At 45.7% G+C, this 28,000-nt stretch overlaps 2 protein-coding genes across 2 annotated transcripts; both read right to left on the bottom strand.

Annotated features, from left to right (window-relative positions):
- Window positions 1-1,766: 1,766 nt before the first annotated feature.
- Window positions 1,767-20,129, bottom strand: LOC139579784 (uncharacterized). The gene is made up of 12 exons (XM_071408605.1): window positions 19,018-20,129; window positions 17,459-17,589; window positions 16,646-16,757; window positions 15,518-15,629; window positions 15,096-15,211; window positions 14,244-14,421; window positions 13,843-14,020; window positions 12,703-12,864; window positions 9,177-9,277; window positions 7,486-7,730; window positions 6,225-6,408; window positions 1,767-6,002 (listed from the first exon to the last, which is right to left on the bottom strand). Exons 1-12 carry the CDS (start codon window positions 19,172-19,174, stop codon window positions 4,046-4,048), a joined length of 3,633 nt encoding a protein of 1,210 aa, XP_071264706.1. The 5' UTR covers window positions 19,175-20,129; the 3' UTR covers window positions 1,767-4,045.
- Window positions 20,130-22,497: 2,368 nt separating this feature from the next.
- Window positions 22,498-27,116, bottom strand: LOC139579522 (recombining binding protein suppressor of hairless-like). Its single transcript, XM_071408239.1, has 2 exons — window positions 26,966-27,116; window positions 22,498-26,612 (listed from the first exon to the last, which is right to left on the bottom strand). The coding sequence occupies exons 1-2, from the start codon at window positions 27,043-27,045 to the stop codon at window positions 26,228-26,230; spliced, it is 465 nt and encodes a 154-aa protein (XP_071264340.1). The 5' UTR covers window positions 27,046-27,116; the 3' UTR covers window positions 22,498-26,227.
- Window positions 27,117-28,000: the final 884 nt, after the last annotated feature.

The following is a 28,000-nucleotide window of genomic DNA, read 5'->3' on the forward strand; positions in this document are numbered from 1 at the left end:
TATATTACCTGGAGGTCTACCACTATGGAAACATCACCACTAGGATTTCCTTTGGTGAGAACAAAGTCCTTTTTATTTTTTATTTTTTATTTTTTTACATGTTTCTGTTTTATCGATTGGTTTCATTTGGAAAAAGTCTATATAAAGTGTATAAATGTCTTTTATGTGACTAAAATTGATGGAGGAACATTTATTTAACCTTTGTATCATCAGAAGATGTTTTTACTGTCAACAATATCAGTGTAAACACAATATTTCCATTTCCTTTGGTGTAATGTAGAAAGGACACACTGATTGATTGGTCTGAAAATAATATAGAAAGTGGCCCACTGATAATGTACCTCACCATTAAACAGAGAACATCCAGGACAACCCTGACCCTGAAAGTTGTCTGATCTGGGTCCTGGTACTGGCCTCCAAATCTCTGTTCCTGCTCCTCATTCCTGCTGCCTTCTGGGTCAGAAAATTACACAGTGAGTCAGGAGGACATTGGGGGGCTACATGCCTACTGATATCAGTTAGTTTTGTTACGTATCAAAGTGTTTGTCATGTTAGCAGTTGATGTTCCTCTTCAATAACATGGACCCCAAAGCAAATCAGGGGGAGAAAAAGTGGTTTATTCAAGGAGAACGAATCATAGATGTTATGCTGGGAAGTAGATGGTCGATGTTCATTCTCCCCTGTCCTCAGTGATTCCTCCACAGAACAACGGGACCTGATGTCATATTTAACCCCCCAACCCTAGCCTGTGGTCGACCAATTAGAATTCCTTGTAGTAAAATTGGGCCAATGGCCAAATAACAAGTATCCTGTTACAGGCTCAATGTATAGACGATGTGGACCAATGAAAACTTGACATGTAGCTATGAGTCCCGGACTGAAATTCCTACACAGATTCTAAACAGATTCTAAACAGATTCTACACAGATTCTAAACAGATTCTACACAGATTCTACACAGATTCTACACAGATTCTACACAGATTCTAAACAGATTCTACACAGATTCTACACAGATTCTAAACAGATTCTACACAGATTCTAAACAGATTCTACACAGATTCTACACAGATTCTACACAGATGTTGAACTGAAAAACAACTGTTTCCATTGATCATTAATGCCCCATTGACCTCTAGTCCTCTGTGTTGTGTATTATCTTAAAATATTGTTACAGTCCCTTACTGAATGACATGTCTGTTCTTCCCTACTGATTATGACGACTATCTGATGACGTGTGTACTAGTTTTAATGTTTGTTTTTTTAATATTAGGAGCAAGGAGGAATGCCTGAAAATAACCAGAGACCAGTCATTCTCCATGACAACTGTAGTTGCTACGTCCCCTGAGAGACCAGAGACCAGTCATTCTCCATGACAACTGTAGTTGCTACGTCCCCTGAGAGACCAGAGACCAGTCATTCTCCATGACAACTGTAGTTGCTACGTCCCCTGAGAGACCAGAGACCAGTCATTCTCCATGACAACTGTAATTGCTACGTCCCCTGAGAGACCAGAGACCAGTCATTCTCCATGACAACTGTAGTTGCTACGTCCCCTGAGAGATGTAATAGGTTTTTCTATGATAAAATCAGTGTTGTTTTTCTAGAAAATCGTGCAATACGTTTTGTTAATGGAGTCTTTATGCTTTGTCTTTTTGATTAAAGTTGTGTGTGTTACCCATTACCCAAGGTATTTTAGACCAATTAAATGTATTCCCTCATTAAAAATGTAAATTCTCAATTATGTAAAAAAGGTTATCTTTACTTTTATCTGTAGCTATGTGACTGTTTAAGCATTTTGTTTGAGAATGTACTATGGTCACCAAGCAATAAATACTTACAAAACAATGATACATTTGGCATTTTGTTAATATTTATTTTAAAATTCATCATTATCAATGCATACAAAGTTTCCTTTCAATAAAGTATTTTAGTGCAGGTCCATTTCTGAGGACCTTGACTTGGTCAAGACTTTCTTTAGATATATTTGACTCTATCCTAGAAACCTAAGACTGTAAAACGGTCAATAAAATAAATTATATTTAATTAAAAAACAAGTAAAAGATGTCATGAAATTTTTTTTTTTGAGAAAACTTTGAGAAACTACCCCCCCAAAGGCACCTTCAAATAAAATCTGTAAACGAATCACCTTGAAAAGAAAAACTGAACTTGTACAAAGAACAGAATAATTCTCAAAAACAAGCTCATTTAATTAGATTTATTTTGTTTTTAAAAAATCACATCCTTTCTCAAAACTCAGTTCCAAAAGAAACAAAAAGCGACAGTGGTTAGAGAGTTGGGCCACTAACCGAAAGGTTGCTTGATCAAATCCCCGAGCTGAGAAGGTAAAAAAATATGTTGTTAAACCGAATGTTCCTAGGCCGTCATTGTAAATAAGAATTTGTTCTTAACTGACTTGCCTAGTTAAAAAAAAAAAAACATGCTTTTCAACTAATTTCCAGGTTTTCCAGAAATCCTGGTTGGAATATTCCCGATTTTCCCTCTAGATTCTGGGAATCTTCTGACCAGGATTCCAGGGAAACCTGGGAATTTGGGAAAGTTATCTAAATGTTGCAACCGTACACATACTAGAAATCTCCCCCAAGCAAAGCTCTGTGACTGCACTGAGGAAACCATCTAGGAACCACTGAACAGCTCTGTGACTACACTGACAAAACAGTCTAGGAACCATTGAACAGCACTGTGACTGCACTGAGGAAACAGTCTAGGAACCACTGAACAGCTCTGTGACTGCACTGAGGAAACCGTCTAGGAACCACTGAACAGCACTGTGACTGCACTGAGGAAACCGTCTGGGAACCACTGAACAGCTCTGTGACTGCACTGAGGAAACCGTCTAGGAACCACTGAACAGCCCTGTGACTGCACTGATAAAAAGGTCTAGGAACCACTGAACAGCACTGTGACTGCACTGATAAAAAGGTCTAGGAACCACTGTACAGCACTGTGACTGCACTCCCCCAATCCAAATAAACTACAGTTGCTTCTATCGTACAGGAGAAGAGCTCTGAAGAAATGCTCCCTAGTCAAGAAATAAAAAGCTCAGCTCTAAACACCCAACGCTGAACATAGGAGGCGATCAAACATAGTGCTAAATGACTTAAATGTAAATGTAAATGTAAATAGTATGGGATCACACTGCTTCCAAATGAAGCTAAAACGGGACACCCGTCATTGGTCTACTTATTAAGACTTCCTTGCAGAGACAACATTTGGGCACCGTAGGTTATCTTACACCCTTTCATCCTCTTTGTCCCTCTGAGGACATCCGGCCAGAGGGGTATACTACAAAAGCAGGATCAATGAGTTAGCCAGCTAACTTACCTAAACGTTATGAAAATAGCTTTTTATACCTTTAAGCTTGAAAATGGGCATTGTCTAATTGACTAAACAACCAAAGACACACATATCTAAGTTTAGATTTTCTTAATGAACCAGAAAATCAATAGTTATTTCTGGTTATTTATCAAAGTTAGATGGTTAATTGATTCTGCTTTGTAGTACCAAAATGGTACCGAAACTATAGCAACGACTGTCTTCCTGTTTTCAGAGTATTCCGTCTAGTATGAGTTTAATCAGTGTTAGAGACTGCTATGTCAACTCAAGAGTTTGGTACCTGCCCATTGACTAGCCATTGCCAAAATAACATGTTGTCCGGCAATCTGCGTTTTAATCGTCCAGAACAGTATTTTTTCTGGGTTTCAAAAATTACTCTTTGTTGGCTTTGAAAAAATATATCAATCCTATTGCTCATGTTTTTATCTTTCAAACATGTAATCCCAGCCAATCCCAGCCATTACAAACATGTAATCCCAGTCAAACATGTAATCCCAGCCAAACATGTAATCCCGGTTTTTAGAAAATCAAATCTATAAGACTAATGTTCATGTTTCCTCTCAGCTTTTCCTGGCTGACGTCTTTCCAGATCTCTCTCTTTAAAAAAAAAAAAAAAGAGTTTCATAACCTCAAGAGACTTCCTGGTTAAAAAAATGAACATAAAAAAGTGTTTAAATTCCAGTTAACGGTCAGAGATTGTTCAGGCCCCCTTGTGGCCGTTCTGGGGTATGATCTTTCCTCTTCTTAAAAAGGTTCTTGAGTTTGGACGACTTGGCGCTTTTGTCTTTGTCCTTTTGGTGCCTCTCGCCTCTCATCTCCGGGGGCAACGTGTTTAGGGACCGGCCACTCCTCGGAGGCGGAACAGGAGGATTCCCTTCTCGCTCTCCTCCTTTCGTGATCCTCTGGGGCAGGTCAGGGGTTGTTGCTGGGGTGATACAGGACTTCTCCAGAATTCCGTCATACACCAGTTCGGTCAGGTGGTCGGAGGTATAAGGGTCAGGGGTCGGGGTTTGTTTCCATGGCGTGGACAAGGTGAGGTCAGGTTGTGCGAACTGCCCACAATCCAAAACCTGGGGACCGTGACCCACTTGGGACGACTCTGCATACTCCTCCCTGGATATCCTCTGTTTGGGGGTTTCCGGGTCCCTGTCGACCCTGTCCGGGTAGATCTTCCCAGTGGGAGTATCTATGGATCTGTCAATCTCATCGCTGTTTGTTCGTCTGCGAGTGTGAGAGCACATCTCATGGTGTTCGTCTATCGATATCTTCCTCGTGGCGGCGGATGGTGGTTCCACTGGGAACTCTATCTTCCTCCTGAGCATCTTGTGAGAAGAGTTGCTGTCCAGATGAAGGGTCAGTTTGTCTCTGGACATCGCCATCCTCCTCTGAGCGCTGTCGGCTAAGAAGTCCACCTCCTCTCGGGATATCCTTCTCGTTGGAGTTCCAATGGCCGCCACCGTTTCTTCTCTGGGCCTTCCTCTCATGGAGTTGTTGAATGAGACTTCCCCCCTGCTCTCTCTCATCATTTGTCTGGAGCCGGTGTCCGGAGACACACCGATCACGTCTGTAGATAGAAGAGACCTCTTCTTTGAGACGTGAGTCTCCAACGGAAACTCGTGACACTCATCTCTGGATGACCTCCTTGAGACGTTGTCCATGGAACGACCCAAGACCTTTTGGGCTGCTGCGTTGGCGGCGGGGTCCATGGAACGACCCAAGACCTTTTGGGCTGCTGCGTTGGCGGCGGGGTCCATGGAACGACCCAAGACCTTTTGGGCTGCTGCGTTGGCGGCGGGGTCCATGGAACGACCCAAGACCTTTTGGGCTGCTGCGTTGGCGGCGGGGTCCATGGAACGACCCAAGACCTTTTGGGCTGCTGCGTTGGCGGCGGGGTCCATGGAACGACCCAAGACCTTTTGGGCTGCTGCGTTGGCGGCGGGGTCCATGGAACGACCCAAGACCTTTTGGGCTGCTGCGTTGGTGGGGGGGTCCATGGAACGACCCAAGACCTTTTGGGCTGCTGCGTTGGCGGCGGGGTCCATCGAACGACCCAAGACCTTTTGGGCTGCTGCGTTGGCGGCGGGGTCCATGGAACGACCCAAGACCTTTTGGGCTGCTGCGTTGGCGGCGGGGTCCATCGAACGACCCAAGACCTTTTGGGCTGCTGCGTTGGTGGGGGGGTCCATGGAACGACCCAAGACCTTTTGGGCTGCTGCGTTGGCGGCGGGGTCCATGGAACGACCCAAGACCTTTTGGGCTGCTGCGTTGGCGGCGGGGTCCATGGAACGACCCAAGACCTTTTGGGCTGCTGCGTTGGCGGCGGGGTCCATGGAACGACCCAAGACCTTTTGGGCTGCTGCGTTGGCGGCGGGGTCCATGGAACGACCCAAGACCTTTTGGGCTGCTGCGTTGGCGGCGGGGTCCATGGAAGTCTCACTTTTGCCTCTTTGCATTTTCCTTGGAGCAGTGTTGTCCGCAGAAGAAGAGTCCGGCTCGTCTTTAGACGATGTCTTCGATGTGGCTTCATCCAAGGAAGCTTCCAGTTCTTCTCTAGATATCTTACGAACGGGGGATTCCGTTCCGGAAGGTTCTGATGACCTTCTGCTGACAGGAGGGGTCCTGTCAGAATAAATCACCTGAGAATCTCTGTAGAGAGAAGGAGAGAGAGGGGGGGGAGAGAGAGAGGGGAAAAGATAGAGAGAGAGAAAGATTCCATCAAGGTTCACAAAGTTTCAATCACACATCGAAAATACTGTAAGTGTCACCGTGAGTCACCTTGTAATCAGCCAACACAGAGAAGCATTGTAGAAAATTGGAATCAGAATTGTAACGTCAGTTTATTTCCTAAATTGAAACTGTGCGACTCACCCTCTCCGCTGGGCGTTGATGAAGATCTGCTCCTCTTCCTCGAAGCAAGGGAGCGTGGTGTGGATAGGGATCAGGATATCAGGGTCGGAGAAGGAGGAGGAAGAGGAGGCGTGTCCAGAACGCCGTTGACGACACACGGTGGAGGTAGAGCCACGAGAGCGAGGGGAGCGCTTCATTGGTGGAACTAGGGTTGCAAAGGAAAGGGAACATTCACAGTAACTTTTTTTTTTTTTTTTTTAATCCCAGAAAAATGTGGGGCACATTTTGGGGATTTTTTCCCATTTTGTTAATTTTATGGAAAACCTATTCATGGAAAACCTCGCAAAAATAACACTAAACCTGATTCCACTAAGCAGCTAATCACTTAAACATTGAATCAGGTATGGCAGTGGTTCTCCAACCTCTCCTCAGGACCCCCAGCTGTTCCAAACCTCTCCTCGGGAACCCCAGCTGTTCCAAACCTCTCCCCGGGAACCCCAGCCGTTCCAAACCTCTCCCCGGGAACCCCAGCCGTTCCAAACCTCTCCCCGGGAACCCCAGCCGTTCCAAACCTCTCTTCGGGAACCCCAGCCGTTCCAAACCTCTCCTCAGGACCCCCAGCTGTTCCAAACCTCTCCTCGGGACCCCCAGCTGTTCCAAACCTCTCCTCGGGAACCCCAGCTGTTCCAAACCTCTCCTTAGAACCCCCAGCCGTTCCAAACCTCTCCTCGGGAACCCCAGCCGTTCCAAACCTCTCCTCGGGAACCCCAGCCGTTCCAAACCTCTCCTCGGGAACCCCAGCCGTTCCAAACCTCTCCTCGGGAACCCCAGCCGTTCCAAACCTCTCCTCGGGAACCCCAGCCGTTCCAAACCTCTCCTCGGGAACCCCAGCCGTTCCAAACCTCTCCTCGGGAACCCCAGCTGTTCCAAACCTCTCCTTAGAACCCCCAGCTGTTCCAAACCTCTCCTCGGGAACCCCAGCTGTTCCAAACCTCTCCTTAGAACCCCCAGCTGTTCCAAACCTCTCCTTAGAACCCCCAGCTGTTCCAAACCTCTCCTTAGAACCCCCAGCTGTTCCATGTGTTTGGTCTATTCCAGAGCTAGCACCTGATTCAACGTGTCAACTAATCATCAAGCCCTTGACTAGGTATGGGCATGAGATTGATTACCACGGTGATCCCATAAACATACACTCACCGTGCTGTAAATCTGTTTGCATAAACATGTCTGCTTAATGACCATATTATATTGACCAACTGAGCGACTGATTGCTATAACCTACCCAAGACGGGTGCTGAGGAGTCTTCCATCAGATCCTCCAGAGAGCCTTGTATTGTTTCATGATAGGAAGGGAAGGTGGGTACAGACACCCTGGGCATCGCCACCCAGTTAGAGTCTGAATACAGCGTGGCTGTCAGGCTGGCCAGGCCAGAGTTCCTGAGGAGAGGGAAACCACACAGGCGCTCTATCTGTTGCCAGCGGTGGAGACGCTCCCGTAGGCAGGCCGTGACTTCTGATAGGGCGTTCCTGTGAGGGATGTCAAAAGCACAGTTTACGTCAGCTAGTTACTTCTGGTAGGGCGTTCCTGTGATACAACACACAGGTGCAGACTGTTATAATATAGTAACATGTCAGCTATGTCAACACAACATATATTAGTTTAGTATGTTACTGTGTGACACAACAAAGTCAAATCTGTTACAAAAACTTCGTCACAAAAACCACGTCGACTCCGTCACAAAAACCACGTCAACTCCGTCACAAAAACCACGTCAACTCCGTCACAAAAACCACGTCAGCTCCGTCACCAAAACCACGTCAGCTCCGTCACCAAAACCACGTCAGCTCCGTCACAAAAACCACGTCAACGCCGTCACAAAAACCACGTCAACTCCGTCACAAAAACCACGTCAACTCCGTCACAAAAACCACGTCAACTCCGTCACAAAAACCACGTCAACTCCGTCACAAAAACCACGTCAACTCCGTCACAAAAACCACGTCAACTCCGTCACAAAAACCACGTCAACTCCGTCACAAAAACCACGTCAACTCCGTCACAAAAACCACGTCAACTCCGTCACAAAAACCACGTCAAATACGTCACAAAACCACGTCAACTGTGTCACAAAAACACGAGAACAGCAACTGCAACTCACAGTTGTGGACCGTGGCACAGATAAATGAACAACAGCACACATGGGAAAATTGAGCTTCTGATGTAATCAAATCAGAAAATAGCCTCCATGTCAGTAAGAGTGAGAGTTAACATGGTTTCTAGTTGAGGTTGGTTACAAGTCCAGTGTCCTGGCTTCACATCAGTTCTAGTTGAGGTTAGTTACAAGTCCAGTGTCCTGGCTTCACATCAGTTCTTGTTGAGGTTAGTTACAAGTCCAGTGTCCTGGCTTCACATCAGTTCTAGTTGAGGTTAGTTACAAGTCCAGTGTCCTGGCTTCACATCAGTTCTTGTTGAGGTTAGTTACAAGTCCAGTGTCCTGGCTTCACATCAGTTCAAAAGACTGAAGAGTGACTGAAGAGACCGCCTGGGAGCTGTGTGGGAGAGCCAGTCAGATCAGCTCAATCAGATCACACAACTTTAATTCTGCCAATGAGAGGACTACATTAAATATTCTGCATGCATGGTTAGGATTGGACAAAACGGATGAAAAGTAGATTCATGTCAAATTAAAATGTCCATTACCCTCATGTGTAATTCTCGTCATGTCACATTTTTATCAACTGAAATTCAAAGTAATTTATTACAGTTATGTTTTTCTCTCCCTCTGGTCTCGTTATCTTCATAGTTTTAGTCAGGAAAAATAGGTTGTTATTTTGTCATAGTTATTGTTGACTAAATTAAGACTGTGTGTGTGTGTGTGTGTGTGTGTGTGTGTGTGTGTGTGTGTGTGTGTGTGTGTGTGTGTGTGTGTGTGTGTGTGTGTGTGTGTGTGTGTGTGTGTGTGTGTGTCTCACTTGGCCTCCAGGATCTTGGTGTCAACATCGTCCAGTGAGGAGCTGTGAGCCACGTGGAACGTCCCCATGAGGGAACTCCTCTTCTTCTTGATCTTCTCTGCCTGGACAGGATATACACATACCAAGGGGTGAGGTCACATCCTCCTGGTCATGTCCATACCAAGGGGTGAGGTCACATCCTCCTGGTCATGTCCATACCAAGGGGTTAATATGAGGTCACATCCTCCTGGTCATGTCCATCCCAAGGGGTTAGTATGAGGTCACATCCTCCTGGTCATGTCCATACCAAGGGGTTAATATGAGGTCACATCCTCCTGGTCATGTCCACACCAATGGGTTAATATGAGGTCACATCCTCCTGGTCATGTCCACACCAAGGGGTTAATATGAGGTCACATCCTCCTGGTCATGTCCATACCAAGGGTTAATATGAGGTCACATCCTCCTGGTCATGTCCATACCAAGGGGTCAATATGAGGTCACATCCTCCTGGTCATGTCCATACCAAGGGGTTAATGTGAGGTCACATCCTCCTGGTCATGTCCATATCAAGGGGTTAATATGAAGTCACATCCTCCTGGTCATGTCCATACCAAGGGGTTAATATGGAGGACAGATGACTTGTTTAATGCATTATCCTGGTCATTTCCACACCAGGGGTAAATATGGAGGACAGATGACTAGTTTAATGCATCATCCTGGTCATGTCCACACCAGGGGTTAATATGGAGGATAGATGACTTGGTTAATGCATTATCTTGGTCATGTCCACACCAAGGGTTAATGTGGAGGATATATTACTTGTTTAATGCATTATTCTGGTCATGTCCACACCAGGGGTTAATATGGCGGATAGATGACTTGTTTAATGCATTATCCTGGTCATGTCCACACCAGGGGTTAATATGGCGGATAGATGACTTGTTTAATGCATTATCCTGGTCATGTTCACATCAGGGGTTAATATGGAGGACAGATGACTTGTTTAATGCATTATCCTGGTCATGTTCACACCAGGGGTTAATATGGAGGATAGATGACTTGTTTAATGCATTATCCTGGTCATGTCCACACCAGAGGTTAATATGGAGGACAGATGACTTGTTTAATGCATTATCCTGGTCTTGTCCACACCAGAGGTTAATATGGAGGACAGATGACTTGTTTAATGCATTATCCTGGTCATGTCCACACCAGCGGTTAATTAAAGCCCCTATGTTCTTTCTTCCTACGTGAAGTCAGTGAAAAGTCAATCAATCAGTTGATGAATCAATAAATCCTCCTGGTCATGTCCACACCAATGGGTTAATATGAGGTCACATCCTCCTGGTCATGTCCACACCAAGGGGTTAATATGAGGTCACATCCTCCTGGTCATGTCCATACCAAGGGTTAATATGAGGTCACATCCTCCTGGTCATGTCCATACCAAGGGGTCAATATGAGGTCACATCCTCCTGGTCATGTCCATACCAAGGGGTTAATGTGAGGTCACATCCTCCTGGTCATGTCCATATCAAGGGGTTAATATGAAGTCACATCCTCCTGGTCATGTCCATACCAAGGGGTTAATATGGAGGACAGATGACTTGTTTAATGCATTATCCTGGTCATTTCCACACCAGGGGTAAATATGGAGGACAGATGACTAGTTTAATGCATCATCCTGGTCATGTCCACACCAGGGGTTAATATGGAGGATAGATGACTTGGTTAATGCATTATCTTGGTCATGTCCACACCAAGGGTTAATGTGGAGGATATATTACTTGTTTAATGCATTATTCTGGTCATGTCCACACCAGGGGTTAATATGGAGGACAGATGACTTGTTTAATGCATTATCCTGGTCATGTCCACACCAGGGGTTAATATGGCGGATAGATGACTTGTTTAATGCATTATCCTGGTCATGTTCACATCAGGGGTTAATATGGAGGACAGATGACTTGTTTAATGCATTATCCTGGTCATGTTCACACCAGGGGTTAATATGGAGGATAGATGACTTGTTTAATGCATTATCCTGGTCATGTCCACACCAGAGGTTAATATGGAGGACAGATGACTTGTTTAATGCATTATCCTGGTCTTGTCCACACCAGAGGTTAATATGGAGGACAGATGACTTGTTTAATGCATTATCCTGGTCATGTCCACACCAGCGGTTAATTAAAGCCCCTATGTTCTTTCTTCCTACGTGAAGTCAGTGAAAAGTCAATCAATCAGTTGATGAATCAATAAACTGATTGATTGGTTTACGTCTCTCTCCTACCTCCTCCTCAGCAGTGGCCAGTTGCAGCTCAGGACTGTGTTTCTTGAAGTTGTAGTATTGGACCAATCAACCAACCAACTAATCCACCAACCAACCAATCAACCAACCAACCAACCAACTAATCCACCAACCAACCAACCAATCAACTAATCCACCAACCAACCAACCAACCAATCAACTAATCCACCAACCAACCAACCAATCAACTAATCTACCAATCAACTAATCCACCAACCAACCAATCCACCAATCAACTAATCCACCAACCAACCAATCAACTAATCCACCAACCAACCAATCAACCAACCAATCAACTAATCCACCAACCAACCAACTAATCCACCAATCAACCAACCAATCAACTAATCCACCAATCAACCAACTAACCAACCAATCAACTAATCCACCAATCAACCAACCAACCAACCAATCAACTAATCCACCAATCAACCAACCAATCAACTAATCCACCAACCCACCAACTAATCCACCAATCAACTAATCCACCAATCCACCAATCAACCAACCAACCAACCAACCAACCAACCAACCAATCAACCAACCAACCAACCAATCCACCAATCAACCAACCAATCAACCAACCAATCAACTAATCCACCAACCAACCAACCAACCAATCAACTAATCCACCAATCAACCAACCAACCAATCAACTAATCCACCAATCAACTAATCCACCAACCAACCAACCAACCAACTAATCCACCAACCAACCAACCAATCAACTAATCCACCAACCAACCGACCAACTAATCCACCAACCAACCAACCAACCAACCAACCAACTAATCCACCAACCAACCAACTAATCCACCAACCAACCAACCAACCAATCCACCAACCAACTAATCCACCAACCAACCAATCCACCAACCAACTAATCAACCAACCAATCATCTAACCAACCAACTAATCAACCAACCAACCAACCAACTAATCAACCAACCAACCAACCAACTAATCAACCAACTAATCCACCAACCAACTAATCCACCAACCAACTAATCCACCAACCAACCAACCAACCAACCAATCCACCAATCAACCAACCAATCCACCAACTAATCCACCAACCCACCAATCCACCAACCCACCAATCCACCAACCCACCCACCAACCCACCAACCAGTAGTCTCCTACCTCTTCCTTGGCCGTGTTCAGCTGCAGCTCAGCGCTGTGCTTCTTGATGTTGTAGTACTGAACCAACCCAACCAACCAGTAGTCTCCTACCTCTTCCTTGGCCGTGTTCAGCTGCAGCTCAGCACTGTGCTTCTTGATGTTGTAGTACTGGACCTCCACCTCGTGGGTCAGCTGCAGCCAGAGCTGTAGGGCCTCCGGGACAGACCAGTAAGCCATCATGTCCTTCTCTGCCTTCTTTAATGCTCCCCGAACCTAGATACACACACACACACACACACACACACAGGCACGCACACACAGGCACGCACACACAGGAGAAGGAATGGGTTAGAGATTTTGATTGATGGGTGGACCGTTTTTATCACCAGCCTTGAGCCAATACTGATAGTGTTTCCTACACTGTGGACTTGCTTCAGTTTGAGTTAGCTAAGGTAAGGTTAGGGTTAGAGTTAGCTAAGGTAAGGTAAGGTTAAGTTAGGTATTGTAAGGTTAGATAAGTTAAGGTTAAGTTAGGTAATGTAAGGTAAGGTTAGGTAAGGTTAGGGTTAAGTTAGGTAATGTAAGGGTTATGTAAGGTTAGATAAGGTAAGGTAAGGTTATGTAAGGTTAGATAAGGTACGGTTAGGTAAGGTTAGGTAAGGTTAGGGTTAAGTTAGGTAATGTAAGATAGGGTTAGGTAGGGTAAGGTTAGGTAGGGTAAGGTTAGGTAAAGTAAGATAGGGTAAGGTTAGGTAGGGTAAGGTTAGATAAAGTAAGGTAGGGTAAGGTTAGATAAAGTAAGGTAGGGTAAGGTTAGATAAAGTAAGGTTAGGTAGGGTAAGGTTAGGTAGGGTAAGATAGGGTAAGGTAGGGTAAGGTTAGATAAAGTAAGATAGGGTAAGGTTAGGTAAAGTAAGATAGGGTAAGGTTAGGTAAAGTAAGATAGGGTAAGGTTAGATAAAGTAAGATAGGGTAAGGTAAGGTAAAGTAAGATACGGTAAGGTTAAGTAAAGTAAGATAGGGTAAGGTTAGGTAAGGTTAGGTAGGGTAAGTTAAGATAGGGTAAGGTTAGGTAGGGTAAGGTTAGGTAGGGTTAGGTTAGGTAGGGTAAGGTTAGATAAAGTAAGATAGGGTAAGGTTAGGTAAAGTAAGATAGGGTAAGGTTAGGTAAAGTAAGATAGGGTAAGGTTAGTTAAAGTAAGATAGGGTAGGGTTAGGTAATGTAAAGTTAGGTAAGGTAAGGTTCTCTACCTGCTCCAGCTCCTCCTCTGCGTATCTCAGTCTGCTCAGTTGACTGACGGCTCCAGCTCTGAGCCGATGGAGTCTGTGCGCCTCCTCCTGGGCTCCCATGATCTCATCCCTCATCTTCTCCTCCAGGTTCTGTTTCTCCTCCGCCACGTTACGCTTCTCCTCCTGGGCCTGCTCCAGCCTGGTATCAGGACGGGGACACGCATCAGCAACAAACACACACACGGGTTAGCAGCAAAGACACACACACACACGGGTTAGCAGCAAAGACACACACACGTAATTAGGACAAACACATTATCAGGAAACATTTAAACATACACACAAACAAACGCATTAGCAGGAAACACACATAACAGTACTCCTAACCCTAACCCAATACACACACAGTCATAGACACTCACTGCTCCTGTAGTTCTCTGAGGCTGAGCTCAGCACTCTGCAGACTCTCCAGGTCCTTCATCATCTTGGAGATGTGGACTTTAGAAGCTTTGTTCTGGACCTGGGAGAACCAGCAGCCTCCTATACCCATCATCACAGAAACTAGCAGCAACAAGTCCTTCATGTAGTTATGGGGTGGGCCTGGAGGAGGAGGAGGAGGAGGAGAAGAGAGAGGAGGAGAGAGGAGGAGGAGAGAGAAGGAGAGAGGAGGAGAGAAGGAGGATGAGAGGAGGAGGAAAAGAGAAGGAGAGAGAAGGAGGAGGAGAGAGAAGGAGGATGAGAGGAGGAGGAAAAGAGAGGAGGAGGGGAGAGAAGGAGGAGGAGAGAGGAGGCAGAGGAGAGAAGGAGGATGAGAGGAGGAGGAGAGAGAAGGAAGATGAGAGGAGGAGGATGAGTGGAGGAGGAGGATGAGAGGAGGAGGAGAGAGGAAGAGGAGAGAAGAGAGGAAGAGGAGAGAAGAGGAGAGAGGAGGAGGAGAGAGGAAGAGGAGAGAGGAAGAGGAGAGAGGAGGAGGATGAGAGGAGGAGAGAGGAAGAGGAGAGAGAAGTAGGAGAGAGAAGTAGGAGAGAGGAGGAGGAGAGAGAAGGAGGAGAGAGGAGGAAAAGAGAGAAGAGGAAGGAGGATGAGAGGATAATGATGATGACAGTCATGATGAAAGAGGAGGAGAAAGATGATTTCATTTGTTTAGAGCTTTTCAATATAATCAGTGGACATGAGCACATGCACAAAGAGAGTGAGTGTGTGGTGTGTGTGTGTGTGTGTGTGTGTGTGTGTGTGTGTGTGTGTGTGTGTGTGTGTGTGTACTGTCTACACACGTATAGGAGCACCAAACAGCACCACGTCCAGAGCCTTGATGTTGAGTTTCTGTTTGTCTCTCTGGTCCAGGATCTTCAGCTGGCCACTCAGGAACGACGGCTCATTGGCTGCTATCCTGCACACATCACAATAACACCAGCTCTGATTAGACGAGAATACTAAAGTGTTCTGATTGGCTCTTTCTACATCTGATTGGACTGTGTTTCTCTTTCTGTTATGTTATTATTAAGCGTTTTAATTAGACAAATTGAGCTGCTTCGGATTTGTTTGTAATTGTATAGTAACGACTCAAAATATACCAAATGGACATTGTAACTAGGGTGTGTTACCTGATTGGCCAGTAAGTTTCAGTAAGAAGCTTTCTGATTGGCTGTGCCCACCAGGAAGTACCTCTCTGAGGTTTCTGATTGGCCGTTCTCACCTGGGGAGGGTGTTGCCGTTGACTCTGAAGTCTTTAAAGTTCTTCTCGTATTGAGGCAGCTCTACAAACTCCCTGAGCCACCTCAACACCTCATCCTGAGTCCAGTTATGGACTGATAGAGAGAGGAGGAGGGGGAGAGAGGGAGAGAGGGGGTAGGAAGGGAGAGAGAGGGGGAGGTCAGATGGGGAGAGAGAGAGGAGGAAGGGGAGGAAGGGAGAGAGAGGGGGAGGTCAGATGGGGATAGAGAGAGGAGGAGGGGGAGAGAGGGAGAGAGGGGGAGGTCAGATGGGGATAGAGAGAGGAGGAGGGGTAGGAAGGGAGAGAGAGGGGAGGTCAGATGGGAATAGAGAGAGGAGGAGGGGGAGGAAGGGAGAGAAGCGGGAGGAAGGTGGAGAGGGGAAGGAAGGGAGAGAGAGGGGGAGGTCAGATGGGGATAGAGAGAGGAGGAGGGGGAGGAAGGGAGAGAGAGGGGGAGGTCAGATGGGGATAGAGAGAGGAGGAGGGGGAGAGAGGGAGAGAGGGGGAGGTCAGATGGGGATAGAGAGAGGAGGAGGGGTAGGAAGGGAGAGAGAGGGGAGGTCAGATGGGAATAGAGAGAGGAGGAGGGGGAGGAAGGGAGAGAAGCGGGAGGAAGGTGGAGAGGGGAAGGAAGGGAGAGAGAGAGAGGGGGAGGTCAGATGGGGATAGAGAGAGGAGGAGGGGGAGGAAGGGAGAGAGAGGGGGAGGTCAGATGGGGATAGAGAGGAGGAGGAGGGGGAGGAAGGGAGAGAAGCGGGAGGAAGGGGGAGAGGGGAAGGAAGGGAGAGAGAGGGGGAGGTCAGATGGGGATAGAGAGAGGAGGAGGGGGAGGAAGGGAGAGAGGGGGGGAGGTCAGATGGGGATAGAGAGAGGAGGAGGAAGGGAGAGAAGGGGGAGAGGGTAGTAATGGAGAGAGAGGGGGTAGGAAGGGAGAGATAAGGGGTAGGAAAGGAGAGAGGGGGAAGGAAGGGAGAGAGAGGGGAGGTCAGATGGGGATAGAGAGAGGGGGAGGGGAAAGGAGAGAGAGCACGAGGGAGAGAGGTGGGAGGGTTTGGTAATGAAGAAACGGTGAATGTAACAACATATTGCATAATCACACACACAACGTACCTTCTGAGAACTTCCAGCCCCTCCATAGTTCCTCTATGGTGATGTGTTGGTCCTCTCTGTGAAGATGGCTGTGTTTGTTGGTCTGCTGCTGCTTCATGTCCTCCATGATGAACTACACAGCCAAGACACACACACACACACACACACGCAGGATTATGAAAAGTTTGCAGCTTAATGTCAAAAGGTAAACGTCTAACACACACACTTAACCAACCACACACACACTTAACCACACACACACACGCACACTTAACCACACACACACACACAACCACGCATGTCTAATAAACAGTTCACACATCCTTAACCTTTCTAAGTTTCCACATTAGTTTGACGACTGTCAACTGTACCAATGATAAGGACCAAGACATTTTAGTTTAGAGATAAAATAGACTGTGTGTGTGTGTGTGTGTGTGTGTGTGTGTGTGTGTGCGTGTGTTCCACCATCTTGGAATCTATCCTTGGCTGTAATTCGATTCTTCATGTGATGGGAACAGGAATGTCAGCCACCCTCCCCTGCCGTCTCCACGGTAACAGCAACCCAATCCCATGGATCATCTAGCTCTGGACGACATTCTGATGAGTTCTGGAGTTCTGGGACAAACAGTCCAACATTCTACACTTCTAACCTGGACTCACTTCTTCTAAAGGGGCTCTAGTGTCTGTGGCTTAAACAAACTAACAAGACAGGAATCATGAGACAGACAGACTGGTCAACGAGGATATACACACACAGCATGTAACTGAATAAAGACTCCTACCATCTGTTGTCCAATCTAAACACACCTGAATCCCTCCTCCGTGGTTACGTACCTCCACGCTCTCCTCCACCTCTATCCCTCCATCCTGGTCGTCGTCCATCTCTCTGTGGATGTTCCTCAGAGCCTCCAGACTGTATCGGTCTGCCTCGTTCATACAGGGAGGTGACACCACCAGGCATGGGTCTATAGAGATGGTCAATCAATACATTTATCAATATGTTAGGTAGCCCTGTCCTGCAGTCAATGACCAAAAGCGCCCTCTAGTGGCCCCATGGTGGAATGATATTCATGTTTTTCAGAATTAGTTTAAAAACAAAATTAACTGACAAAAATCTGGTGTTTCTATGTCAAACAGTTTTGTATTAGTTCGGTCTTCTGTGATGTATATAAAGTGTAATATTGGGATGAAAACACTAAATGTAATACATTTCAACTGTATATCTGACATGGTACAGCCTTATGTTTAAGCCCATAACCATGTGTGTGAGGTGTATACTTTTGTTTCAAAGTAGATTTGTTTTAGACTACCAAGAATCACTCTGTGTGACCCTGATTTAGCCCACTGCAGTACAATATTTATCAATACACACTAAAGGACCAAAAGTATGTGGACATCTGCTCGTCGAACATCTCATTCCAAAATCATGGACATTAATATGGAGTTGGTCCCCCTTTGCTGCTATAACAGTTTCCACTAGATGTTGGAATATTGCTGTGGGGACTTGCTTCCATTCAGCCACAACAGCATTAGTGAGGTCGGACACTGATGTTGGGCGATTAGGCCTGGCTAATCGGCCAGGGTCGTTATAAACCCAGGGTCGTTACACTATGTTTGGCTACAAGCAGCTGCTAGACCACTGTAAGAGCAAGAGTACCATGCCACTCCACACTTGTGCCCATCTCCAATGCCCAATGTCCTGCAACTCCATGTGTCCCAGTGACCATAGGAATGATAGGACAAGTCACCGAAGAGGTGTTGATAAAACGGTACATTTCCACCATGCCAGTTGGTTTGTCAACATTGATGACTCCTCCTAACACGGAGCTCAGATAACCGCTGAGTGCGCAAAACACGTGCATAACAGTTAACGGTTGTCACTCCCTGTCTCCGCGCGAGATCCCGCTTCAGGACACACATTGCCCAGTGGTTGGAATAACTTATCTTGATGAATCAAAGATCTGCAGACCTGGGCCAAATACATTCAGCTAGTTTAGTTGGGCCTGGATTTACTTTTGGGGATATTCCACAGGTTCCATTACACCGGGCAAACTGCCGCACAGCTCAAAGATTAGAAAGTGTTGATGCTATTTGACCCAGATCTGCACTGATCTGACTCAATCAAATGTATTCATAATCAAATCAAATGTATTCATAATCAAATCAAATGTATTTCTAAAGCCCTTCTTACATCAGCTGAAGTGCAGCAGACGGGCGGAAGTGGTTGTGTTTCAACTACATATGTGGACCAGATCCTATTCACCTATCCAATCGTTGCTAGATCCATGTTGGAGCAGGGTTCACTTCAAGGTAATGAGGGCGTATGGACGTAATTTTAGGCTACGGCTATCCACGCTTATTGTCACCGTCAGTCATTCGGGGATCATTTTTACCTGTCGAGTCGAACACCGTTCTTTGGCCGGCAAAGGTGAGTCCGAGTGCCGGGTCATTGTGGTGATAGTAGCCGCTGTCCTGGATGATGCCCTGCGAAGCCTCGAATAAGACCCCGCGGAACAGGAGGAGGAGAACCGGGGAAAGGAGCAACATCATGGGGGTTTAAGAGAAACTCTCACCCCGGTGGGAGCGAGAGAACCGGGAGAAGAGCCACAAAACAGATGTCGGCTACACAAAACCGGTTGGTTAACGACGTCAACACTCACATGCACCACCGTGCGCAAGTGTTAGGCGATCAGATTGAGCTATTAACGGAACCGTTATTCAGAGGAGATGTGACGCTAATGATTGGATTCGGGTTGTGGGGGTTGTGGGGATATGGTGAAATATTCGATAACATTATACAACAACTCAACCGTTACATTAAAACTCCAGAAAGGGTTAGAATTCCAACGGCAGCCAACAAGTTTTTATCCAAAAAAAGAACATGGAATTGGCGCTAAATAACCTCGGCCGATGGGGTGTTAAAGTTAAATAATGATTTTAATCCTCATCATGGGTTACAAACAGAATGGTTTGAATCCACGATTATTATATCCGATAAGAACATCCAATAGAAACTTCGACAGCAAGGAAATCTGAGTGAGACCGAAGCTCTCTCTCCACAAAATAATTCCACGGGTTGAATTTGATCGGGATTATGGAAATCAAAAATCGAGCGCTCCAAAGTTCTAAATCCAGTTCCAAAATTCCAAATCCAGTTCCAAAGTTCTAAATCCAGTTCCAAAGTTCTAAATCCAGTTCCAAAGTTCTAAATCCAGTTCCAAAGTTCTAAATACAGTTCCAAAGCGCACTGAAAGTTCTTTGATCACAAAATTCAATATCCTGTCAAATACTGCAGTCATATACAATACCTCTTTATAGAGATGTCAACTCTCTGCAGAGTTTTCCATGCATATATATTTTCTCTCTCTTGTCGTGACGATCTTGTGCGAAACTGTCACACACATACAGAGAGATTAGATGACACTAAGGCTAGTTGTCCTTCCCAAGTCCCAGCAGTTTGCACAAATACTCCGGAACACAATTTTTCCGGTCAACCCTTGACTGCGTGTCCGTTGGATCCGTTTGTGTATGCGTGCTTGTGCGTCAAGGCTAATTCCCGACTGTTTACGCATGTTTCCCCAGACCTGGGGGTCATGTGGATGGGATTAACCAGTGTTCGGACACCTGTTAAAAGGCCTTCTCTGATGACATCTATATCAGACACAGTAGGATATTTGACGCAGTTAGAAATGCGTGCGCGCACTGACGTGGAGACAAACCCACTGATGAACAGAGCAAGCGGAGGAGGACGTCTCTCTCTCTGGTTAGAGAAACAGGGTGTCGTCTTTCGCCCCGGCAACCCCCGAGAGCCTAAAAATAAAAAAGGGGCCGGCTTTGGAGCTGACCTTTACCCTGAGAGCATGTGCAGGTGACAGTTGTCCATCCCTGGGAGTCAGCGGGCTCCGAAGAGTGTGGAGGGAAACATTACTGTGTGTGAACATTGTCACAAAGTGTGTGTTTGAGACTATCAGGAAGCAGAGTGGGTGATTATAACATATAATGTAGGGTGTTAAGACATTACAGTAAACATCCCAGACATGTGCATGACCATTGTACAGTATATGACCATTGTACAGTATATGAAAAGGCCTTGAGCGTCTTTGAGTTGACTTACAAAAGCAGAGGATTTCAGATGGAAGTCAACGATAGCAGTCAGGGGGAGGTGCATCTTCGACAGTCAGGGGGAGGTGCATCTTCGACAGTCAGGGGGAGGTGCATCTTCGACAGTCAGGGAGAGGTGCATCTTCGACAGTCAGGGGGAGGTGCATCTTCGACAGTCAGGGGGAGGTGCATCTTCGACAGTCAGGGGGAGGTGCATCTTCGACAGTCAGGGAGAGGTGCATCTTCGACAGTCAGGGGGAGGTGCATCTTCGACAGTCAGGGGGAGGTGCATCTTCGACAGTCAGGGGGAGGTGCATCTTCCACAATCAAAAGTCAGATGCTGTGATGGTTTTCCAACTCGCTTAACCGCTATGCCAGCCCATATCACGCTAACCGCTATGCCAGCCCATATCACGCTAACCGCTATGCCAGCCCATATCACGCTAACCGCTATGCCAGCCCATATCACGCTAACCGCTATGCCAGCCCATATCACGCTAACCGCTATGCCAGGCCATATCACGCTAAACGCTATGCCAGCCCATACCACGCTAACCGCTATGCCAGCCCATACCACGCTAACCGCTATGCCAGCCCATATCACGCTAACCGCTATGCCAGCCCATATCACGCTAACCGCTATGCCATCCCATATCACGCTAACCGCTATGCCAGCCCATATCACGCTAACCGCTATGCCAGCCCATATCACGCTAACCGCTATGCCAGCCCATATCACGCTAACCGCTATGCCAGCCCATATCACGCTAACCGCTATGCCAGCCCATATCACGCTAACCGCTATGCCAGCCCATATCACGCTAACCGCTATGCCAGCCCATATCACGCTAACCGCTATGCCAGCCCATATCACGCTAACCGCTATGCCAGCCCATACCACGCTAACCGCTATGCCAGCCCATATCACCCTAACCGCTATGCCAGCCCATACCACGCTAACCGCTATGCCAGCCCATACCATGAAAATCCCATTATCTGTACACTGGAAGTCAACCTAACTAAATATGTTTGATTTAATTGTGTTACGAAACTCTAGGACCGGATTTATTAATAGCAGATTGTGGATAAATATATTTGTAATCTTTCAACGTGTAAATCACCAAAGAAAGGTAGATTATATTTAACGAACAGTTGAAGACAAGTACACTGAATTTAGACTACGAAACACTTACCTAGACCCAATCACCATCTCTTCAAAGTAACTTACTACATATAGTCCAGTTAACATGATGTATGAAATCGGCTTTTGAATTGTGTTTCAATGAGCATTGAAATATGGACGCATGTCCACTTAAGTGGTAACAAATCATGAAATGTTGATGATGGTAGTAGGATAAATTAACGAACATATACAATTATCAACTTCCACATTTTTATTTAATAAATTAACTAATATTAAATGGTTCAAATGACAAAATCAATAAGTAGATGGAAAAAATGTAATTTAACGCGATGGTGCCTGGCCTTGAATTGAAGAGGAATGGTCTCCAACAATAGTGTCAACATAGCTGGGTGGATGAGAAACGTGATGAAGAGGAATGGACCCCAACACTAGTGTCAACATAGCTGGGTGGATGAGAAACATGATGAAGAGGAATGGACCCCAACACTAGTGTCAACATAGCTGGGTGGATGAGAAACATGATGAAGAGGAATGGACCCCAACACTAGTGTCAACATAGCTGGGTGGATGAGAAACATGATGAAGAGGAATGGATCAAATCTATTACAGGAAAGAAACAGAGACAAGCCAACTCTCAACTTTTATTTCTTGACCTTTTCTTTTGCCAATGCTGTCAGACCTGCCTTTTAGAGAGTGACCCTCTCAACCAAGAGAGCTGAAGGCATACAGATATTTTATTCAGAGAATTTTTTTTTAAAACAAACTCAATGCATTTTATTTAGCCTTCTTTATGTGGTTTAAAAAAAAAGCTACCTGTCAAGAGATCCAAAAGCATGAAAACCACTGGCTTTATCTGAACTGGCAACCTATTTCCCTACATAGTGATATGTTTGATCAGGCTCTGTAGGTAGTGACCTATATATGGAATAAGGTCCCAGTTCAGATTGCAGACACTAAGTTAAAACAAGGGAAACGTTGATTCATTTGGCATGTTAAAAGAGTATCGGTTATCGTTGCAGTTCTCAGGAAAGCAAAACACTTGATTCACAACTACAGGGCCAAACCCCGAGCTGTACTGGACTGGTTAAGCCTCCATTTAGTGTGAATTAGGCAGCAGATCAGTGTCATACACCCAGAGAACCACAGGGTGGTGCTATTTCTGCGTTAGGTTCATCTACACTATAGATAAGGCTGGGGTAAACAACTATCAGTCTTAAGAGTTGCGTGTGCAGGTTTTTGTCCCGACCCAGCTCTAACACAACTGAAAATGAATCCACTACTCCTAGTCTTGAGTTGATTTGTTGAGCATGATTAGGTTAGATTAAATTAGGGATGTTAGAGCTGGAACAAAATCCTGCATTCCCACTACGGCCCACTAGAACCAGTGACGGCTCACTCCATGGGCTAAGCTAAGGCAATACGAGTGGTTTAGCTGGAACAGGGAAGGGAGGAAAAGGGGGTTTTGGGCCAGGGTCGTATTCATTAGTGCAAACCACGCAGAATGTTTTGCAACGAAAACAAGCGTTTCTTATTTAGACAAGTTCAGGTAGTTGCCTGCAGAGTTTGATTCCGTTTAGTTTCCTAGAGAATACGACCCAGGAGACACCAGCAATATGAAGGAGGGGAAAAAACAATCATGTAAGAAATGATCCCAGGCCAGTTTGTAGTTGTGTAGCTTATACTGGGTTAGGGGTTTGAGTGGGGACCACAGATTTGAGAACAGTCATATTGTTCCTCTTACTTGTTAAAGGGTCAAGGCACCACAATTAAAGCAGAGCAGAACAAAGAGAATTTCTTCCCAAGAAAGCAAAAAAAACTGGTGACCTGTATTTGAGAACCGGTGGCCAACTAATAACTTTCACAGGGTTTTTATCAATGAATAACACCAAAAAAAACAATAGCACTATGAGAATTGATCCAAGACGAATATCGGTAAAAAAACTCAAACAAAATCAATCAGTTAGACCCAGTTACTTTACAGTATGTGTTATAATAACCTGTTCCCATAGTAACAGAGCAACCATCCCTTTCAATGTAGTACAGCACCAATGACTGACAGGTAGCAACAGGTGACAGGTCCACCGACCAGACCCCAAGATGTTGGGACACACATTTTGGCGATCATTTCAATAAACGTTTTCTACAGTGGGAAACATTGTAGTTGTGTGCTGAACATAGTAAATGATTCCCTCATGATGAACAAAAAAAAACTAAAAAACACCCAACTGGTAGGCTAGCTATCTGACCTAAAACGTGACGTGTGAAACACTTCTGCTACAAAAAAAGGCTACTTTGTGAGAAGACACAGTGGTGAGACAGAAAACAGTCTCTTGCTAAGGAGTGGTTTTTAAAGGCAACGTGATTTTCAATTAAGTTTAGCTGTAGCCAAGTGACATTAATTACATATTAGCATTAGCTTCACTACTAGAATTACATTGTAGCTTAGCTTCACTAATAGAACTACATAGTAGCATTAGCTTCAGCTTAGCTTCACTCATATAATTACATTGTAGCATTAGCCATTAGCTTAGCCAATTGAATTCCAATGAAGCTTTAGCTAATTAAAATGTACAGTGTAGTGGGCTATTAGCTTAGCGACGCATGTGATTTGTGTTTGATGCTACGGCTTCATTAGATAAGAAGGGGAGCTGGTTGGAAGTGTTACAAGCTAAAAGGCAGTAGTGGCATTTTTTAAAGCTCTTTGTTTAAAAAAAAGACTTCTGGCCCAGTCCCAAACCAATCCCTAGCACCTAGATAGTGTGCACCTAGGTAAGCAAATGACCCCTAGATAGTGTGCACTAGGTAAGCAAATGACCCCTAGATAGTATGCGCTAAGTAATCAAAATGGCATGAATTACCCCAAGTCTAGAAGGCTAGAAGGGTGATTAACATATTGTTAATTCTTGTCCAATCCTCTCAGATTTACACAAACGTCTACTGGTGGCAAGGTGCTAGGAGCCGATTTGGGAATGAGCCCGAACGGTAGTGTAAAAAACAACTCCTGCATCCCAAATGGCACCCCAATCCCTATTTAGGATCCCCCCATAGGAGGGCCCTGGTCAAAAGTAGTGCACTATTTAGGATCCCCCCATAGGAGGGCCCTGGTCAAAAGTAGTGCACTATTTAGGATCCCCCCATAGGAGGGCCCTGGTCAAAAGTAGTGCACTATTTAGGAAACCGGGTGTAATTTGAGACACAGACCAATGACATGATTTAACATTCCCAGGCCTTGGCTTTAACGAGTGTCGACCAAACACTCTTTTAGACAGTTTCAGAAAACACCAACCTTATATACACACAACATAGAAAGGAAAAATAAAGTACATATTTTTTTATTTTCTTCTAAAAGGTCTGGTGAGAGACTGATCGATTTAAGGCGATTGGCCAGGAAGATTTAAGGTTGCTGTAGAAACTGGCTGAGATTATGGGGTGCATCTCAACCGTCTAAAAATGGCTTCCTTCCTCCCTTTACCCCGAGCCTAATTTCCTCTCCTTAATCTGGACAGGACAGAGAAGGTGAAAAGAGATGGGGTAGATAGAGATAACCTACTGCGAGTTTGCTTTCACTTGTTCAACTCTTGCCCTATTCGGATAACCTACAACCCTGACCTTTTCTAGACTTTAAGACTTGCACAAGCACCCCCGAGGTTGCTTCACTCTTTCACACTAATAAGGGAGGAATCCAGTTTAGACGATTGAGACGCAGCCTGAATCACGTAACTCAATCTCCTCAGAGTTATCACTCTCAAACGGAGAGAAAAAAATAAAACTATTTGGTAACAAAAAGTGTAGTTCCTAAAACATTATAAAACAAAAAAAACATTGGAAAATGTACCTCGGCTAAAGCTTATAAAATATCATAAAGAATAAAATACTATAATAATAATAATATTATTCCTTGGTCCGTAAAAATTGTTACTATAATAAATGGTTTCCCCATAAACAATAATGAAGTTTCTCTGCACACGAGTGATACTTCCATCATTACCAAGCCCTTTGTTGTGGTCAAAACGAAAACTAAACTTTGTAGAAAGAGTGTTGAAAAAAAATAAAAAAAGCTGTATTAAAAAGGGCTCCTGGTTATTGTCATCCTTGAGGTGAAACGTCTCCCAGACTGAATGACCCAGGCTGCAGTGTCATGTCCACAAACGACCACACGGGGGCAACAGAGAGGGGGGCACCAGAGAGGGGTTCCCCTCCATCCAGGTCTGTCTTTCATCAGAACCTCATCTCTCTTCTCTCCTTCCCCTCCTCAACTCAATCGCTCTCTTTCCAAAGAGTCCTTGAGCGAGCGTGTGTGGTTCCAAAGCAGGTCCATGAGCCTCTCACCCCCCCCACACACACACACTTCCCCGCTGCTATGACGAAACTGACATCACCGACGAACCCGACGACAACCCAACGCTATTGGTTGACCCTCCCCCTTGGCCAATCCCGTAGTCCGCCTGTCCTTCCGCCAACCCCCCTGAACCTCCCATCCCCAGACTCCCTGAGGAAGAGGAAGGTGAGGATGAGGACAAAGAGGAGATAGTGTGACTGTGGGTCTGGAGGATGGCCCCGGCAGCGCTGCAGTGAAGACGAGGGCCTGGTTCCGGGGTATAGGTGAAGGTGAGGGCGGTGGAGTAGATGACTCCGTCGTTGCGGACCAAGGTGACGGGGACCTGGACGGGCTGACGGACCCAGCGCCACCCCTCTCTGAAGGCAGAGATGTCAGGCACCACGCAGAGCACGCTCTCTCCACACCTGGCACAGAAAGAGGGGGTTTAGACAAAGACAAGACTCACCACGAGATCCACCACGTTGTAGAGTCCGTGTTACCACGGAAACGGACTCGACCGCATGTCAGCCGTCTTCAGGCAGCCGTTAACTTAACAACAATTTAAAAACGGGTTAGGTTAGCCTCCTCTGGTCTCTCCGGATATCAGTTGTGGCTGTGGTTGTACCTTATTTTTAATTTACTGCTTTTGGGTAAAGTCTGTCCTCTTAAAACTTGAGTTGATACAAAAATAAAAAATAAATTAAAGAAATTGTCAATTACACGATTATACAGTTACCATGCCAGCCATATCTCTCTCACACACACACACACAGCTTACCTGTACATAGTGTCAGCCTCTATATCTCCAAACCAGACTCTGAGATCTGGAGCGAAGTTCTGTCCTGTCAGCTCCAACATGGCTACATCACCTCCACCATTCAACTACAGAGACAACAGAGGGTTAGTGTCTGTCCTGTCATCTCCAACATGGCTACATCACCTCCACCATTCAACTAGAGAGACAACAGAGGGTTAGTGTCTGTCCTGTCATCTCCAACATGGCTACATCACCTCCACCATTCAACTAGAGAGACAACAGAGGGTTAGTGTCTGTCCTGTCAGCTCCAACATGACCACATCACCTCCACCATTCAACTACAGAGACAGAGGGTTAGTGTCTGTCCTGTCAGCTCCAACATGACCACATCACCTCCACCATTCAACTACAGAGACAGAGGGTTAGTGTCTGTCCTGTCAGCTCCAACATGACCACATCACCTCCACCATTCAACTAGAGAGACAGAGGGTTAGTGTCTGTCCTGTCAGCTCCAACATGACCACATCACCTCCACCATTCAACTAGAGAGACAGAGGGTTAGTGTCTGTCCTGTCAGCTCCAACATGACCACATCACCTCCACCATTCAACTAGAGAGACAACAGAGGGTTAGTGTCTGTCCTGTCAGCTCCAACATGACCACATCACCTCCACCATTCAACTAGAGACAACAGAGGGTTAGTGTCTGTCCTGTCAGCTCCAACATGACCACATCACCTCCACCATTCAACTAGAGAGACAACAGAGGGTTAGTGTCTGTCCTGTCAGCTCCAACATGACTACATCACCTCCACCATTCAACTACAGAGACAACAGAGGGTTAGTGTCTGTCCTGTCAGCTCCAACATGACCACATCACCTCCACCATTCAACTACAGAGACAACAGAGGGTTAGTGTCTGTCCTGTCAGCTCCAACATGACCACATCACCTCCACCATTCAACTACAGAGACAACAGAGGGTTAGTGTCTGTCCTGTCAGCTCCAACATGACCACATCACCTCCACCATTCAACTAGAGAGACAGAGGGTTAGTG

The sequence above is a fragment of the Salvelinus alpinus genome, chromosome 6 (assembly GCF_045679555.1).
Source record: "Salvelinus alpinus chromosome 6, SLU_Salpinus.1, whole genome shotgun sequence".
Taxonomy (NCBI): Eukaryota; Metazoa; Chordata; class Actinopteri; order Salmoniformes; family Salmonidae; genus Salvelinus; species Salvelinus alpinus.

What these genes read in the sequence shown, in the direction of transcription:
- LOC139579784 (XM_071408605.1), bottom strand. Translation starts at nt 19,174, where the DNA reads ATGATGTTGCTCCTTTCCCCGGTTCTCCTCCTCCTGTTCCGCGGGGTC. An exon ending in AACGGCAACACCCTCCCCAG is followed by an intron (nt 15,212 to 15,517) that starts GTGAGAACGGCC and finishes TGATGTGTGCAG; the next exon opens with GATAGCAGCCAATGAGCCGT. An exon ending in TGAACACGGCCAAGGAAGAG is followed by an intron (nt 9,278 to 12,702) that starts GTAGGAGACTAC and finishes TATCCTGTCCAG; the next exon opens with GCAGAGAAGATCAAGAAGAA.
- LOC139579522 (XM_071408239.1), bottom strand. Translation starts at nt 27,045, where the DNA reads ATGTTGGAGCTGACAGGACAGAACTTCGCTCCAGATCTCAGAGTCTGG. An exon ending in GAGGCTGACACTATGTACAG is followed by an intron (nt 26,613 to 26,965) that starts GTAAGCTGTGTG and finishes TTTCTGTGCCAG; the next exon opens with GTGTGGAGAGAGCGTGCTCT.